This window comes from Plutella xylostella, chromosome Z (genome assembly GCF_932276165.1).
Source record: "Plutella xylostella chromosome Z, ilPluXylo3.1, whole genome shotgun sequence".
In the NCBI taxonomy this organism is placed as follows: domain Eukaryota; kingdom Metazoa; phylum Arthropoda; class Insecta; order Lepidoptera; family Plutellidae; genus Plutella; species Plutella xylostella.
Window position 1 is genome coordinate 11911113 of NC_064012.1, and position 18726 is coordinate 11929838.

At 36.5% G+C, this 18726-nt stretch overlaps 1 protein-coding gene across 1 annotated transcript in view; it reads right to left on the reverse strand.

Moving 5' to 3' along the window:
* Nucleotides 1-18478, reverse strand: part of LOC105397762 (transient receptor potential cation channel subfamily A member 1) — an 80664-nt gene extending 62186 nt beyond the window's left edge. Inside the window, exon 1 of the mRNA XM_048632376.1 lies at nt 18081-18478. Coding sequence (XP_048488333.1) covers nt 18081-18182 — 102 coding nt within the window. The 5' untranslated portion in view covers nt 18183-18478. The remainder of the gene's footprint in view (nt 1-18080) is intronic.
* Between the last annotated feature and the right edge of the window lie 248 nt (nt 18479-18726).

An 18726-nucleotide genomic window follows, 5' to 3' on the forward strand; every position in this document is an offset into this window, starting at 1 on the left:
GAAGGTGATGTATACTTGAGAGATGGATATCGTTACACAATTAAACAAATGCTAACGGACGTATAGTGTGGCGGTGTGTTCACAGAAATTGCTATACAGCTATCTTAGTTACAAGGCGTAACAGTAATTATAAAATAAGAGACACACAAATGTCAAGCAGATGAGGTCAGTAATACAGTTAAAATTAAACTTAGTGAAGCTTTAGAAAAAGCAGAAAATGAATTGACACCACATAAATTATCTACTAACTAAATGAACCTAATGTCATGAAACCTAAAAAAAAAGATTCTGTTGTCAAATAATTTTCCGTTGTACAGTAAGCCGAACTACGGAAGATCTAGTTTAAACTTTTTATCAGTTGACCTTTTTTTAATTTATTATTTTTTCTTTTTATTCTGATAGTTGTTTCCGTGAACAATAATAAGGTTTATTATTATATTGCATAATTTACAATGTTTTATTATATGAATAAGTAACAGCTATTCTTACTTTTAATCGTTACAATGATATGATAAATACATTGAAAGTATTGCAGCAGCCGCCTTTGCGGAGACGGGCAAAGGGATTTGGATGATGATCCCCCAACGCTTTTTGACAGTTTGCCGTTGTTGAGGAGGCAAGTCCGCGTGTTGAAACCATAGAACAACGCGGACTCGGGTGTACCCCCGGGAAGCGTCATAGCGATCTTTCTTGATACAAAAAAGTCTGCCAATTTTTGCGGGGGGAAATTTTACCGTTTACCATGATTATGTCTCATGGGACATATCATTATGAGTTTTAATGCCCAGCAATAAGGGTTACGTGAAATGACATTTAATAATAAACACAGTGTCTTCATTTTTCTTGCCAATGGATGTAACAATTATCGATAAGTGTTATCGATGAATTCGAGAACATGGGTTAGAAATACTAATTTCAAATTAATTAGATATAGTTAAATTTAATTATTAATGATTAATACACGAAGTCACCCGCTTTTCGCTGTACATTTATACTCACGTGATAGGACGCGAGCCGTATCGCCGTTTTTGAATGAGTACATACAATGCACTGAAGTTGTCGAGTAAGTGGGCAACCCGACGGTCAGATGCTTTCAAGCCGCCCCTTCGGGCGGCCTCTGACTAGGCTTAACGACTGCTGCCGAAGCAGCAACCGAGACCCACGGCTTAACGTCCCATCCGAAGCACGGAAGCGTCCAGAAAAGAACCATTTGAAATCGGTAACTCATGCTGTACCTACCAATGGCTGACCGTGTCAATTGTGGCTTAACCTCAGTGATCAGTTACGATTACTGAAGCCAATTCGACTACGGACGCTTCCCAACTATGACCTCTTTTGTCGATTAATACATATCTACATACCGGTACATCACTATTGCATTTTTTTGACATTGGTTGCTAGGAAACAGCTAATAACAATAAACCTTGACCAAATCTGTGATCAAATCCGGAATCCGGATATTCTATGAATTGAAGCTGTCATTTTAGTATGACAACAAATCATTTTCTATGAAACGAACGATTTGTCATCTAGATTGAGTCTAGTGAAAATTGAGACTGCAACTAGTTTTTATAAATCGGTGGGCCTTTCTGGCCTACCACCCCGCCAGAGGGGAACGTCTGCCTATTTCGTCTCCAGACCATTCATACTCAATGGTTGAAACAAATCCCTAAAGGTGCGAGGGAAGGCACTTGGCTGCAGGGAAGCTGCCCCAGATAATCGAGAGATGTGTACAGTCCAATGGAGTACAATATTGGTATGATCTGATGACATTTGCATACAGGTGCCTAATGGTCCCTTCGAGTGAAAACAGAGGCAGGTCTTTAACTTCAAAGGTAAAGGAAACCATTACCGCCGGTAGTCCAGATGGTTCATCATTTGCTGATACGCCGTTTTGCGGATCGGCTCGTAACGATTGGGCTCTTTGTAAATTAGTGGAGGCGAAAGTCTATGACGGTGATTAGAGTGGGGCGGTCCGAATTCTTTTGGCAGATTGCCCCGTGGCGGAGGACAATGATGCGACCTTGAGCGCTTTACGGCTCAAACACCCTGTGCCGGGCCGCGGGTTAGACTGGCCGCCGGAGTCGAACCACACGAACGAGTTTTTGTTGGTGGACGTGGCGGATGTCACGCAGGCGATTGGAAGTTTCCATAACGGTTCAGCGCCAGGCTTAGATGGCATCCGCACTGAACTCCTCAAAGAGTTGACATCGGTGGGGCCGGAGGACAATGCAAAAAAAACTCCAAGCAGGTTCCAAAAAAGGTATTAGAAATATTAGAACAGATGCGTTATAGGACCATAAATAAAACAGAGGCCAAAAAGAAAAGAAAACTTAAAGTAGTTGCAGGGAAAAGTGTATCAGCTGAAGACGTTGCTTTAGAAGCAAACAATGAAACGGCACTAGATAAAACACCTAAATTGAGTGTTAATAAAGAAAAGGGGAAAGGTAAAGGAAATAATAATAATAATATGTGGGGACATCACACACACAGCCATCTGACCCCAAGCTAGGCAGAGCCTGTGTTATGGGTATCGGACAAATGATATATCTACACAATACATAGATAGATACATATTACATATAAATATCAACATCCAAGACCCAAGTACAAATATACATTACATACATACATATGCCCACGACTGTAATCCCCGAAGGGGTAGTCAGAGGTGACTCGCAAGCAAGTCACCCGCTTTTCGCTGTGCATTGTACTCACGTGATAGGTCGCGAGCCGTATCGCCGTTTTTTGAATGAGTACAATGCAAGTAGTCGGGTAAGTGGGCAACCCGACTGTCAGATGTTTTCAAGCCGCCCGAAGGCCTCTAACTAGGCTTAACGACTGCTGTCGAAGCAGCAACCGGGACCCACGGCTTAACGTGCCGTCCGAAGAACGGAAGCGTCCAGAAAAGAACCACTTGAAATCGGTCACCCATCCGATGGCTGACCGTGTCAGTTGTTGCTTAACCTCAGTGATCAGTTACGAGAAGCCCGCTCGCCCGCCGAAAATAATATATACAGGGTGTCCCAAAAGTCAACGTCATCCCTTAAAGGGCTGATAGGTCAGCTCAAGAGAGGCCAAAATATCAGAATATGACCTTAGTAAAAACTCGATAATTTTCGAGATATTGACACTTTTATAAATTTGCTGAAAATCGACACCTTGGATCAGTTTTTTGCGTGCCGCCGGTACAAAAATCCATATTGTTAGAATTTGTTTGGTGTTGCATCACCCTGTATAGCCCTGCTATTGATCGCAGTAAAAAAAATTATCGAGTAATGCTGTATGTTTAAAAAAAACACGATTTTCAAAGTCATAAAAGGTAATCGTATTTTTTTATAAACAACTTTGACTCTACATACTGTAAAAAAAATATACCACGCAAACCTGGCACCTTATTTGAAAAGATGGCTCATTTAATGCAGTTTCCATAATGGTATGAAACGTTGCTATTGTTTCAATTAACAAAAAAGTTATTGCTATTTTAGTACAAAACGACCTCGATGTAAAATTGTTTGAAGGAAATTTATCTGACTGAATTTATTAAGGGTAAGTCATGTTGGAATGAGTAAAAGTAAAATAGGTGGTGTGGCCGGGAGTGGGAAAAGAGACAACGTTGTCACAGAATAAAAAAAACGCACTTTGAGTAACTTTCTCAAAAAAAGTGGACTATAGCAACTCCACATTCCCCATAAATGTAGCGCATGGTAACGTACATTCCTGAGTAGTGCTAATGTGTGATATTGTACAAGTAAAACGCTTACACATGTACATTGTACACCCACAGTATCCAAAAAAGGGACAGATCAGTTTGTCATTAACATTACCTTTAATTACTTGTTATTTATTTTAAAGTTATTGTAAACAAAACCAAACTCTCAAAATGATGATTATGACCATGAGTATTATTAGTAGGTATTATTTTTTGCTGATTATGTACTAAATATAATAATGTGGTGTTATAATTTTGAGAAATAAAAATAAAAGTCAATAAATTTAGTTTTTTTTAAATAAGGTGTAAAAAACGCAAAATATTTATAAGACTTTGGTAAGTTTTTTCTTAGCTATTTTTGCGTCATCTATGTTGCCACGGCTGACCCCACCACCTATTTTACTTTTACTCATTCCAACATGACTTACCCTTAATAAATTCGGTCAGATAAATTTCCTTCAAACAATTTTACATCGAGGTCGTTTTGTACTAAAATAGCAATAACTTTTTTGTTAATTGAAACAATAGCAACGTTTTATACCATTATGGAAACTGCATTAAATGAGCAATCTTTTCAATTAAGGTGCCAGGTTTGCGTGGGATATTTTTTTTACAGTATGTAGAGTCAAAGTTGTTTATAAAAAAATACGATTACCTTTTATGACTTTGAAAACCATGTTTTTTTTAAACATACAGCATTACTCGATATTTTTTTTGACTGCGATCAATAGCAGGGCTATACAGGGTGATATTATTTAAACAAATATCTGCCCCAGCCGGGAATCGAACCCGGGACCTTCGGCATAGCAGTCAGGGCCACTAACCACTACACCATTCGACCGTCAAAACCACCAAAGCGAAATTGTTGCATGAAAAAAATTACCCGAATATGCTACCAGCCAGTCCAAGATAATAAACAATTGCAAAATAAAGATGAAGCAAATAAGAATAATGTAGTAATGATACAGGAAGTTGAGAAAATTGAGGATAGAAATGAATTGACTCTAGACAAAGAAACTGACAATTCAACACTATTTATTCAAGATATACAAACAGAAGATGAAGCAAATAAAAATGGTCAAAAAATAATACTAGATATTCAGAATGTTGAATTTTTGGATGGATTGAAGGTCGACCAAATTGATATATGACTATCTGATTTAATACAATTTATGTTTTTAGACTGGGAAGAACTCGGCATTAATATCAACGGCAAATACATCTCTCACCTTCGGTTTGCCGTAACCACGATATCGTTATCGTGGTTATGGCAGAATCGTTGGAAGACCTCAGCAAAATGCTCCAAGACCTCAATCGGGTTTCCCAACAGGTGGGCCTCAAAATGAATATGGACAAGACGAAAGTCATGGCCAATTCTCAGGTAGGTCCCACCTCAATATCCATAGGGAACTCGATTCTCGAAGTGGTGGACAATTACGTCTACCTTGGTCAAACAGTCCAACTAGGAAGATCCAACTTCGAGAAAGAGGTCACTCGGCGAATCCAACTTGGCTGGGCAGCGCTCGGGAAGTTACGAAACGTCTTCACGTCCAAAATTCCCCAGTGTCTCAAGACGAAAGTCTTTGAACAGTGCGTGTTGCCAGTGATAACCTACGGTGCCGAGACGTGGTCTCTAACTTTAGGCCTCTTGAATAGGTTCAGAGTCACCCAGCGAGCTATGGAAAGGGCTATGCTCGGCGTATCTCTACGTGATCGAATCAGAAATGAAGAGATCCGTAGAAGAACCAAAGTAACCGACATAGCCTATCGAGTCAGTAAGCTGAAATGGCAGTGGGCCGGACACATTGCTCGAAGGTGTGATGGTCGGTGGAGCAGAAGAGTCCTAGAGTGGAGACCACGTACCGGCAAGCGCAGCGTTGGGCGGCCCCCCGCGAGATGGACGGACGATATAGTCAAGTCCGCGGGGAAGCACTGGATGCCTATGTTCAGCATTGGGCGTCCTATGGCTGAGATGATGATGATGATTATGTTTTTAGGGTCTGAAGGTAAAGTTATGTATATCCGAATGCGAGGAACTTTCTACAAAAGAAAGAAGAAGTTGTGATATCATAACAGAAGCAAATAGTATGGTGTACTATAGTGAAACTAACCTAAATAAAATAAAAACAGAGAAGATTGTAAAATCTGATGAAACTTTAAAATACACCGACAAACAGAAAATAGTTATATTGCAAAATTACGAAATAAAAAAATACACAAAAAACTAATATAACTCAAAAGAAATGCAGGAACAGTATACAGAAGAATGATAAAGACTTACCAGGTAGTGGACTTTAATGAATGATCTAAAGTTAAATAAAATTAATAATATTAAAATAAATTGTAACGAAAAAGGTCAATTGAGGCAAAATTTTGTTTTAAAGGATATTTTAGCAGTTCCCAGTGCATCTATTGGGAAGAAGACTAAATCTAAAAGAATTAATAATTATATTAACGGCGAAGAAATTTTTAAAATTCTAACTGATTCTGATTGAGTATTTTAGTGGTTTTAAGTTAAAAAGAACTATCATTTTTTACCTACAAAAATGACTTTTTTTATGCTACTGTATTAAGTAATTATTTTTAGTTTTCATTTAATTCGTCAAATGAGAAATATATTTTGATTTAATTTTATTCTTCAGATGTGAAATATTTTTTGTTATAATTATTTGTTTTGTAGAGGCTAAATATAAGAGTTCCTTCGCCGGTTTCTGTGATTTTTTAAATAAATTATGCTAATGCGTATTAAAGTTTTATTTTAGTTAATTAATAAAAAAATATATATATTCTTAGTACCACCTACCTACTTAATCTTACCTTCTCATGTCGAGGTCAGAAAATTATGAAATGAAATGAAATATTTATTTGAGTATAAAAGACAACTTATTCAAAAACTATCACTAGCCCCACACTAGGATATCCTGTGTTGTGGGTACTAGTCTCTTCCGATATTGTGCAATATTTCTACTTATAAAATTAATCTTAACTATACTTAATTACATCCAACAATCATTATAAAGCGTTAATTTCTAATAAACTTTAAAATAAAAAACTTAAAAATAGGAAGTTGTATCATATAAAAATAGGATGTTGAAGTTGTAACACTGTATGTTAAACAATTGGCCATGCTACCAATTTATGATATGTATTTTTTATAATATATTTTGAAAATATAGACCATTTTAAGAAACTAATTTCGTTATTTTTGATTTTTATTCATTACAACTATTTTTAATATAATTTTAAAATTTGGCCGGCTGAATGGATGTATGACGTCACAGAACGTACTAAAATATTGGTGCCTTTGCCTGCGCCACAAAAAAAGCAAGTGTCACTTAACGTCAATGAGGTAGAATGTCATTGTCATCTGTCATCTAACTATTAACCTACAAATAATACTCTGTGAAGCAATAATACTCACTGAAGAAATACTATGTCTGTTCTTGTTGTCATCGTAGTATCCACTGGTTATTATTTATTCGTAGTAGAGATTCAAAACAAGGTAGAAAATAAATAAATTAAATCAATAAAGAGAAATAAACACACGGGCACCTACTCTGTGCACACGGGTGACACGGGATGTGAGGTTCACAGAGTACATGAGGTTTGCGTTTATTGACGTTTGACGTTTACTTTTGTTTTGTAGGCCTAATCAGTATGTATATTATACTCTATGATCCTAATGTGACGTCATAGAAAGGACAAATGAAGGTTATTAGTTTTTATTGAATAATTTAAAAAATAGAGACCTAATTTAAAATCTGATGACCAGAAATTGTACTGGAAGCATATTCCTCGAAACGGTTTTAAGCATTTCATTCTTGTTCAAAAAGTTAGCATGGCCAATTCAATAAAGCTATACAATTAATAATTCAATAAGTTATACTCATAATTATAATATTCAGCATCTATGCAATGAATATATATATACAGGGTGTCCCAAAAGTCAACGTCATCCCTTAAAGGGCTGATAGGTCAGCTCATGAGAGGCCAGAATATCACAAAATGACCTTAGTAAAAACTCGATAATTTTCGAGATATTGACACTTTTATAAATTTGCTGAAAATCGACACCTTGGATCAGTTTTTTGCGTGCCGCCGGTACAAAAATCTATATTGTTAGAATTTGTTTGGTGTTGCATCACCCTGTATAGCCCTGCTATTGATCGCAGTCAAAAAAAATATCGAGTAATGCTGTATGTTTAAAAAAAACACGGTTTTCAAAGTCATAAAAGGTAATCGTATTTTTTTATAAACAACTTTGACTCTACATACTGTAAAAAAAATATACCACGCAAACCTGGCACCTTATTTGAAAAGATTGCTCATTTAATGCAGTTTCCAAAACGGTACAAAACGTTGCTATTTTTTTAATTAACAAAAAAGTTATTGCTATTTTAGTACAAAACGACCTCGATGTAAAATTGTTTGAAGGAATTTTATCTGACTGAATTTATTAAGGGTAAGTCATGTTGGAATGAGTAAAAGTAAAATATGTGGTGTGGCCGGGAGTGGGAAAAGAGACAACGTTGTTACAGTTAATAAAAAAAACACATTTTGAGTATCTTTCTCGAAAAAAGTGGACTATTGCAACTCCACATTCCCCATAAATGTAGCGCATGGTAACGTACATTCGTGAGTAGTGCTAATATGTGATATTGTACAAGTAAAACGCTTACACATGTACATTGTACACCCACAGTATCCAAAAAAAGGACAGATCAGTTTGTCATTAACATTACCTGTAATTACTTGTTATTTATTTTAAAGTTATTGTTAAACAAAACCAAACTCTCAAAATTATGATTATGACAATTAATGAGTATTATTTTTTGCTGATTATGTACTTAATATAATAATGAGGTATTATAATTTTGAGAAATAAAAATAAAAGTCAATAAATGTTTGTTTTTTTTTAAATTAGATGTAAAAAACGCAAAATATGTTTTAAAAGAGTTTGGTAAGTTTTTTCTTAGCTATTTTTGCGTCATCTATGTTGCCACGGCTGACACCACCACTTATTTTACTTTTACTCATTCCAACATGACTTACCCTTAATAAATTCAGTCAGATAAAATTCCTTCAAACAATTTTACATCGAGGTCGTTTTGTACTAAAATAGCAATAACTTTTTTGTTAATTAAAAAAATAGCAACGTTTTGTACCGTTTTGGAAACTGCATTAAATGAGAAATCTTTTCAAATAAGGTGCCAGGTTTGCGTGGTATATTTTTTTTACAGTATGTAGAGTCAAAGTTGTTTATAAAAAAAATACGATTACCTTTTATGACTTTGAAAACCGTGTTTTTTTTAAACATACAGCATTACTCGATATTTTTTTTGACTGCTATCAATAGCAGGGCTATACAGGGTGATGCAACACCAAACAAATTCTAACAATATGGATTTTTGTACCGGCGGCACGCAAAAAACTGATCCAAGGTGTCGATTTTCAGCAAATTTATAAAAGTGTCAATATCTCGAAAATTATCGAGTTTTTACTAAGGTCATATTGTGATATTCTAGCCTCTCATGAGCTGACCTATCAGCCCTTTAAGGGATGACGTTGACTTTTGGGACACCCTGTATATATATATATATATATATATTATTAATTATATTAAAAGTATCAATACCCATACCCAATATTATTTAATTATATTAAAATACCCATGTATTGTATTTAAGTAAGTGAAGGGTGTTTATTTTTTTATTGTTATGATTTATTAAATTTATTTACATGTGGTTATAATTTGTTCTGTTTTATTGTACTCGAGTGACAACAACCATCTTTTTATTTTTGCCCTGCATAGTTTACGAGGTATATACAATAAATTGAGCAAGTTGTTGATTTTTGTATATATAAAAGGACCGAGAAAAGAAAAGGACTTCTGTCCAAAGACTGTAGACTTTCTCTCTGTATGCCACGTGGTACGTCTTGCCGCACGTGATATTTTGGCTGTAGCTAGGGCATTTTTGTGGAACCTTAATGTGGTAGAAGTTATAAATAGCTGTCTTACAGAGAGACATTCTACGTCCCTGTACAGATTATCTGTCGGATATCTATCTATTATTTAAGTTGTTGACAGCCCTAGCCAAGTTACTCTATTCACCTCATACCCGTTTCTATTAACCCCAATCATGGGGTGAATAGAATTGTTACTGTTTTTATCATTTTTTACAAGAAATATGTATCTCTTTAATGTATGGTATATTATGTAAAAAACTTCCAAGTTCCAACGTTCGGATATGATGTCGAATAAAAACAAAAGTGTTCTAAAGGCTACATCTATCCGCAAAATGCGTTGTAAGTTAGAAACTGTTTCTATTCACCCCATTTTACGGTATGTTCTATGAATTTGAGGGTAAGCCTGTAACTGACTAGACAACATTAAATTCAAAAGTATGAGTAAATAACATTAATTATTTAGAACTATATTAGTAACTTAACAACAGTTAGAAGGAACACAATATAAGCAAGTGATAACTCGAATTGGACTTAATTAACCGTATTTTAGGGTAGTGACAGAAAATAACATTAGTTTTATGTAAAGTCGATCAGAGTATTAGATAGATAGAATGACATTCCTTTGATATCATTTGTCCTTATGTGTGATAAGAAAGAAAAAAGCTACTCAGTAGTGTTTAGTTTGCTAAAACCAAAATTAGGATGGAACCTTCTAAAGTCCATTGTGACTATGAGAGAGCAGCTATAAATATCATTAATCGAGAATTTAAAATAGTAACGATAATCGGGTGCTATTATCACTGGTCAAGATGTGTGTGGGCATGGAGAAAAGCTAAGAGTATGGGCATTACAAAATCAGGAGTGGAGAGACTATGTGCTATGACTATGACTATAACACAATGTCCTAGATTACCACTTTTGCCATGTGAAACTATTTTAGATGCATGGCCAAAGCTCTCTCGAACATGGAAACGTTTTTTAAATATTATGATAAAATATGGATTAACAGTAAATATTGAAAATTTATCTCTGTTTTTCGACAACGACACTAGCGACACACAGCACCAATAACAGCGTGAAGGGATGGAATTTCAAATTAAATCGAGCAATCAATAAAAACTATGTAAGGTAAACATTGGTGAAACTGGCCACCCCTAATAACTGGCCACACAGCTTTTTATTCGCCTAAAATAAGATACACGATGACTGCAAGCCATCTGTTATAGCTTGACATTAACCATTAGTAAGTTGTCGTTCATTTTAGTTCTCACTTATTGCGTTTGAAGGATTGGTCTTCAAAATACCCGCAATTTTTTGACAGTTGGCGACAGACAGTGCGTCTGTTAAAATGGTTGTGCGCTAAGAAAACGTTAAGCGAAGACATTATTTCGAGAGGCGATATTTTTTGTCCTCAGCTTCTGTAGGTAAGTGACTTCAAAAAGTGACAACGATAGATTTTGAGGTAAGCAATTATAATTCGTAGGGATTTAATCCTCAATTATTAATAATAATAATAATAAGGCGGCAGGGCAGCTTGTGGCGAGCTGTTGGGCATTAGCGACCCCACCCACACGATGCCGGGGAGAACCCCTGTTCTTCATCTCTGGCTTGCCTTCATTGGTTGTCCAGAGTGAACACTGACGAGGAACAGGATCTCCCACCTCTTGCTTGCCATCATTGGTGTGTACCGCTAGAGCTGATATGCTCGGAGGAAGGAAGTATGTCCAGTAAGTGCTTGTAGGGGTCTTGACCGGCATCCGCGATTGCTCTGAGAGCCTTGGTATACCTCTCCATCCTCAGCACCTCATGCCATGTTGCCCCCTTGTTGCTATGTCACTGTTATGTGCTAGCGACTGTTTTTCGGGGCCCATTTAATGTGTGTGCGAGTCACCCCCTGCCTATTTATCCGTGTGTGAAACATATAGGTCAGGCAGGGGCCATAGTCCTTCCATAGTCCCAAATACCCAGTCCATTTAGCACCCCACTCCATAACTCTGTATTAGTTTTCTCCATATCCTACAATAGTCCTGCACTAACCGGGGGTTTTCCTTGGGTTAACTTCTATAGTTTTCACAGGGAAATTCTAATGTTGTCAAAAGGGCCTCTACATGTTGGCTTCGGCCCCATGCACGCCTTCCAAATGTCCGGGACCCCATGGTCCCGAGATGGAAAAACAACAACATAATAATAAATTTCTTTATTAGATTCAAAAAAAGTACAAGTTAGTAAAACTAAGATCCCTAGCTCCCCCACTAGGATACCCTGTGTTGGGGGCGCCAGTCTCTTTCGTTCTTAATACATTGTAACAATTAAATAAGGTATAAGTGAGACTTATCAAAGAAATAAATAAGCAATAATAATGTAGGTAACTTAGAATTGTAGATAGTTTTTGTATCTTATCATCTTAATTTATAGTTATTATTTGATGTTTGTGTATGGGTTTGTGTGTGTTTGTGTGTGTGTGTGTGTGTGTGTGTGTGTGTGTGTGTGTGTGTGTGTGTGTGTGCGTTAGAGAGAGTGCGTGAGTGTGAGGTATGTGAGAAGAGTTTGAATATGTTAGTGCATGTAAAGTATATGTAGTGTAAGTTTGAGTTTGAGGGTATGTTTATTACTGTGCTTGGGAATAATGAATTGAAAGATTCACTTTAGAGGAACAAGAATTCGTTCAGTTTGAAAATAATCAAGTCCTAATAACCACTTTTTCAGTTTTTTCTTGCAAGTGTATCTGGTGCAAGTCAAAATTTTTTGTTTTATATCTGCGATACTATAGAGGAATGGTCCTCGGATGCATGGTGCACGCCTAGCAAAAGCTGTGCGCGTGTGAGGCACCAGCCATACATTTTGTCTTTTCCTTCTTGACAAAACATTTAATGTAAATAGAGCATTTCTATGGTACCTTAGGTAGTGTTATAAAAATGAGCGCTGAGCGTCGAGCGTTAAGCGCTGACTCGACGCTTTGGAGCGTTTTAGACTCGAGCGTTTAACGCTTGAGCATTTAAGGCTTGCGAGCGTTGAGAGTTCAGACTTTCGTGCTCGAGTTATGCGCTCAAGCGCTGAAACGTTGTAATACAATTTATAATTTATACCTATATTTTTTCTGAGGGTGCGGAAGATGTCATAAATCATACAAATGTCACAGACCTAACCACAAAACAATATAACAGCCATGTAGGTAGTAGTTACAATTTATAATTTATATATTTTTGAATAATAATTATTTTATGAACAAAAGTAATACGGAACCATTAAGAAAATTAAAACAAATGTATCAAAATGAATATTATGTGTCACCTTCTCGTGAAGATAGGATAAAAAATCAAGAACTTGAAATTCGACCAGAAAATCATTCTTTTCTTCAATATATAAGCAACAGTCCGATAGGAGCTCTATAAATGAGATTGATAGTTATTTAAATTTAACCATTGAACCTGAGAACACAGATGTGATGTTGTGGTGGAAAAATAAGCAAACTACATTGCCCAACTTAACTAAACTGGCATTCGAAATTTTATCTGTTCCAAGCACGAGTGTGCCAAGCGAAGTGGCATTTTCAAAAGCTGGCCTTATCATATCTAAAAGAAGGCACGAGTGTGCCAAGCGAAGTGGCAATAACTAGCCATATATCAATATTTTGTTTGTTTTGCATTAGTAAGATCTTAATAAACTTATTTAAAGAATCAAATGTGCATTATTCGACTTAAATTAGACACAATACCTCAAAATAGATAAACATTTTAAAAAAATATTCAAAACCTAAATACAAATAAGTTAAATTAAAAAAGAATTTCATATAACAATTTTTTGTGCACTTCAGCTTAAAAACATCGTCAACTTATAAGCTTTAAAATGAGATATTTCAGTATCAAATCGATTTAGGTATCACCGAGATATGGCCAAAACAATCAGAGAAGGCGGACGAAATTCAACAGAAAAACTAACAAAATTAGCGCAATTTAAAAGTGAAAATTGTGATGTTTTTCAGTCCTGTTGACTTTAGTATGGAAACCCCTGTTGAGTTTTCTCCGCCATGACACCAACATAATTTGATTTGAAATTGAGGAAGCATAATTCTTCCAGTATATTCAATACATTAAATTAAATTAGATAGTGTGCAATATTCTCGTGACATTACAGTCTCGTAAAGGTCTGATGAGGAGCAGGAATATAGCGAATGGATCTAAGTGATGAGACAATACGCACGAACATTAGGTTAGGGATCAAAAATACAGTCTCTTGGTGCTGGTTGAGGTATGGTCTCGTGAGGATCTGATGAGGGCAGTAACACGGTGGTGGCTCAATTTTATTTCAAAGATGTTAATAGCATCGAGTTTGGGCTATTAAGTATGTTTTTCAGAGAGAGAGAAAGAGATTTTATTTTTCCTCTGGATGTGTTAGGTTTACTGGGTTTATTAAGTTCATTCTGTTAATGGCATCAAGTTGTTATGTGTTCATAAGTAATAATTATTTATTAACAAAATGCTGTTGGTTCTCCACGAAAATGTAAAAATAAAAATAAAATAAATAAAAATAAATTCGTAACGTAAAATTGTCAATGACGGAATTTCTTCTATAGACAGTAGCCACAAAAAAAACAAACGATAGATGGCGTAATTTGAAGATAAACATACATTTATTCGACACATAGACAGCAACAACAAAAAAAATACAGATTTAAAGAAAAGAAACACATACTTATACAAAACAACAAAGAAAAAAAAGGATACACATCAAAATAACTGGAAAAAATATAAGCCCCAATTTACTTGTGTGGGACAGGGAGTACCATAATATTTTTTCATAATGTACTTACAGGTATTGAAAAAGCGGTATATAGTACTAAACAAATTACAAACAAACAAAAAACCCGACTGCACACTAAAAAGATGAAAACAAGTCCCAATGTTAATGGAAAGTATCGTAGGCGGGGACCAGCAGAGGGTTCACCATTTAGCTGAATGTTACTTAGACAACGGCCTTGAGTGGCGGTCAAGTTGGTCCCCGCCTCCGATACTTTCCATTAACATTGGGACTTGTTTTCATGTTTTTAGCGTACAGTCGGGTTTTTCGTTTGTTTATAAGTATAATTGTATTTTTTTATTTGCAACTTTTTAGTTGATTTTATTTTATGAAATTTTACGTCAGTAGTTCATGATCATTTTTTATTTCAATAATTTTGGTGTTGTTATTTAAATACCTTCAATATGCATATTTATGTAATGTGAAAATTAAGCCCTTTCATTTGATACCTTACACGGCAAAGTTGAATTATTATTTTTTCGATCATCACGTTATGTCCTCTAGAGGGCGCTATGTACATTTAAATGGAACGTCACATAGCTTATAACCATCGCGCCATCAATACGCTTCTAACAATACCTCATACATCAAAATCTATCAAGCCGTTTAGGCTACAGGAGGGAACAAAGAAACAGACAAACATACATACATACAATCAAAAAACATTACCCTCCTCCTTCGGCAGTCGGGTAAAAAGGAGTAAGACAGGGGGTCATTCTGAACTTTTGCTCTACGAGTTTTGGAAATTAACAAAAAAAAACCTTTTTCATAGAAACTTTGTTGGACATGTGACTTTTTACCATGGAAAACGAATTTTTTTTTCGCGAATTTGCAAATCTTGTAGAACAAAAGTTGTTCAGAATGACCCCTTGAGTCATCCCCTTTTGGCTTAGTATAGCCCTTTTGCGACACTATGTATTTACTTTGCTTTGTCGTCGGGGTTCAGTTGGCTGGAGGATGCCCGAAACTTATTATCTACACTTTAATACTTGTAGTTACCTTTCTACAAGTAAATACCACATTTGTTTGAGAAAGCTAATCGGGTTCCGAGTATAGAGTAAAGTGGCACCCCTATTAATTTCTACTCTTTCCTGGTGCCTACCAGTGTAAGTAAGAATTATACTTACTTACCCTAAAATCACCCAAAATGTACTTGAACATAATTGTCAATAAAGTTGGCGAGTAAAAGTTTATCGACCCACTGTGCAAACTTACATGTGTGCGTGTCACTGCGTGTGCTGTGTGAAGAGCATTGAAAACCCAAAATTGGCGCGGCACGTCACCCTGTACGGGCCCTTAAGCGCCGACTCGAGCATTTTTACAACACTAACCTTAAGACAGTCGACAAAATGTATAGCAGTATGCCTGACATTGAGCACTTCACAGTCATGGTACAAATGCTCGGTCGGATATCTAAAAGGTTTCCTATATGCCACCTTCAGAACGAAACGTTGAGCACGTTCAGCAGCTATCATGTAACTAACTCCAGCACCGCCCCACACTACTATGCAATACGTTAAGATGGATTGAACTAAAGCAGTACACGTAAGCCTAATAAGGTCTTTGTTAGCTATCATTTTAAGTTGCTTGAAGCAGAAGGTAAGTTTTCGTATCCGTCCTCGCACTTAGGGTTCGAACGATACTTTCGTTCGCGATACCCGATACTGAGTACTCGATACCACAACCCGATACTTACACGCGAGTACTCATGGAAATAGCTGGTATCGAGTACTTTTTTCTTCACGATACTTCACTGCATTAGAACTTTATTGCATTGCATTGCATTAGAAATTCATATAGCAACACTGACACTCAGAAGGACCACTGTTCTTTTTCCCAAAAGGTTTCGAAAAAAACCGTTAAAACCTCAGAATAAGGAGTCGCGTGTAGTAAAAACCGTAAAAACTTGTAAAAACCCTTCCCTAAACAAAGCATTCACTCATTGTCATTGGTCATCTGTTCATTTCATTCATTCATCAAAACAAGTTACGGAAACGGCGGGAAACGGAATAATTTGAATAGTGGACATAACATAACTAACTAAGAAGAGTGTGAGGAAATAAAATAATAAGAATGAAAAGTGCAACTTGGAAATATTTTGAAAAAAAGACGAAGGATACGGCGCAATGCAAGTTGTGTTTAAAAACACTGAAGTCATCGGGAAATACTTCTAATATGTTGAAACATTTACGAAGTTGTCATCAAAATACTGTTTTGATTCATCGTGATGACAATAGGTAAGTTTATTTATCAAATGAAATTTCTTAATAATCAGACAGATTGTTAAATGAAATGAGGATCAGTCACATAAAAGGAAATAGGCGACTGAATGGCGTAGTGGTTAGTGACCTGACTACTGAGGCGATGGTCCCGGGTTCGATTCCCGGCTGGGGCAGATATTTGTTTAAAGACAGATATTTGTACTCGGGTCTTGGGTGTTGATATTTATATTTAGTATCTATCTATCTATGTATTTGTGTAGATATATCAGCTGTCCGACACCCATAACACAGGTTCTGCCTAGCTTGGGGTCGGATGGCCGTGTGTGAGATGTCCCCACATATTAATTAAAATATCCAACTTTGACTATTACATTGCATTGCATGTGTTATAATGTTCTGAGCACACTACTTTTTGAATTTTTGAAATCTGTACATAAATGGCAAAGTTGTTTAATGTTTTATCGATCGGGCTTGGTTTTAAAATACGCGCCTCCTGCCCGTGGATTGCGATGACGTCACGCGACACGCGACTAAATCCGCGCGCGATTCGTAGGGTCTAAAATTGCGCGAGGATTCAGTTGCCGCGTTTTTTGAACTGCTACAATTAAATCACTGTATCTTCGTCATTTCTTGTCCGATTTGAATATTTCTTTCACCATAAGTCATGGTTTGTTTACTGCCATCGATCTACATAGGTACTTAAATAATATACTAACAGTTAAAAAAACAAATTCGTATCAAGATGTGTAAGTTTTGAATAAAGAAGGAACTTGCAATCTAGTCTTCTCTCGAGGTGAATTAAGGTTTAGACCGAGTATGACAATGGACGAGGTGGGAGAGTCAACGAAGTAGTAAAGCAGATGAATTTGGACCACACATTGTGGGGCACAAGGTTTGCTACGCATTATAATCTATTCTGTCTATAAAACATATTTAACACGGAATTCACGATGGAATCGAAGACGGAGATTTTGAAATAGTTAACGTGGGTACTGACGGTTACGAGGTGTAATATCACATGTTACACAGCGAGCATTTGTTCAGTCAGTATGTAGTGTTACGGGGACCAGCGAGCAGCTCGTTGCTTTCTTTGAGTGCTCCACCCGGCTGTCACATACACGCTGCCGCTGGGAATGTAACATTGGTCCGTAATGTTGGACAGTACCCAACTTTGGGCAAACGCAGCCTTCGCCTTCTCGACCCTGTTCTCAACATTCCCGTCTGCTACTCCTCGACGCGTGATAGTAAATGCTATTATATTAAGTTAATACCTAAAAGTCATTAAGTAAACGTAAAGTAAAGTTTACCAGTGCATAAAAACCTATTTACATAATACACTCACGGGCAATGAGTGTATTATATAATTTTAATAACATACATACCTCGTATAACCGTATCCCAGGGGTTGAGGGAAAGTTGGGATAGGTATTCCACCTTCGAAAGAGCCACATATTTTTTTCACCACGTTTAAAATTAAAATTCATAATAAGCGGCCCGCACGATTGCGGCACTTGTCGTAATATGGTGGATTTCAAACGTTAATTCAACGTTGCCACTTGCCACCCCTCTCCCCTTTATCTTATCACCTTTACCTAATGCTATCTGATCGATGAACGGTGTATCGTGATTTCCATAAGGCTATAGTAGTAAATATTCGTTTTGTAATTGCACGGTTGTTGAACGGTGGTAGCTTAATCGGATAAGCCTGGCGCTGACATGTAGGTAAGAGTGGGGGGAAATTGCGGACGCGGGGTAAACACGGACTAGCAAGTATCTACTCATTCCCATAAGTTGCTACAGACTGTGTCTATGGACTGAGCGTTTTCTGACGTTTACCGGCATCTTGTTCTCAAGCATTAATTGCGCATGGCTTCATGATTCTAATTTAATAGAATCCTAACAATATTAACATAGTAAGTAAATATTTTAACGTTTAAAAGTACTTCCTTATTATTCCTGACTTGTCAGAAAGTTATGGAAGGTATGTACCTATACATACAGGTAGGTATTTATACATATGGATACACA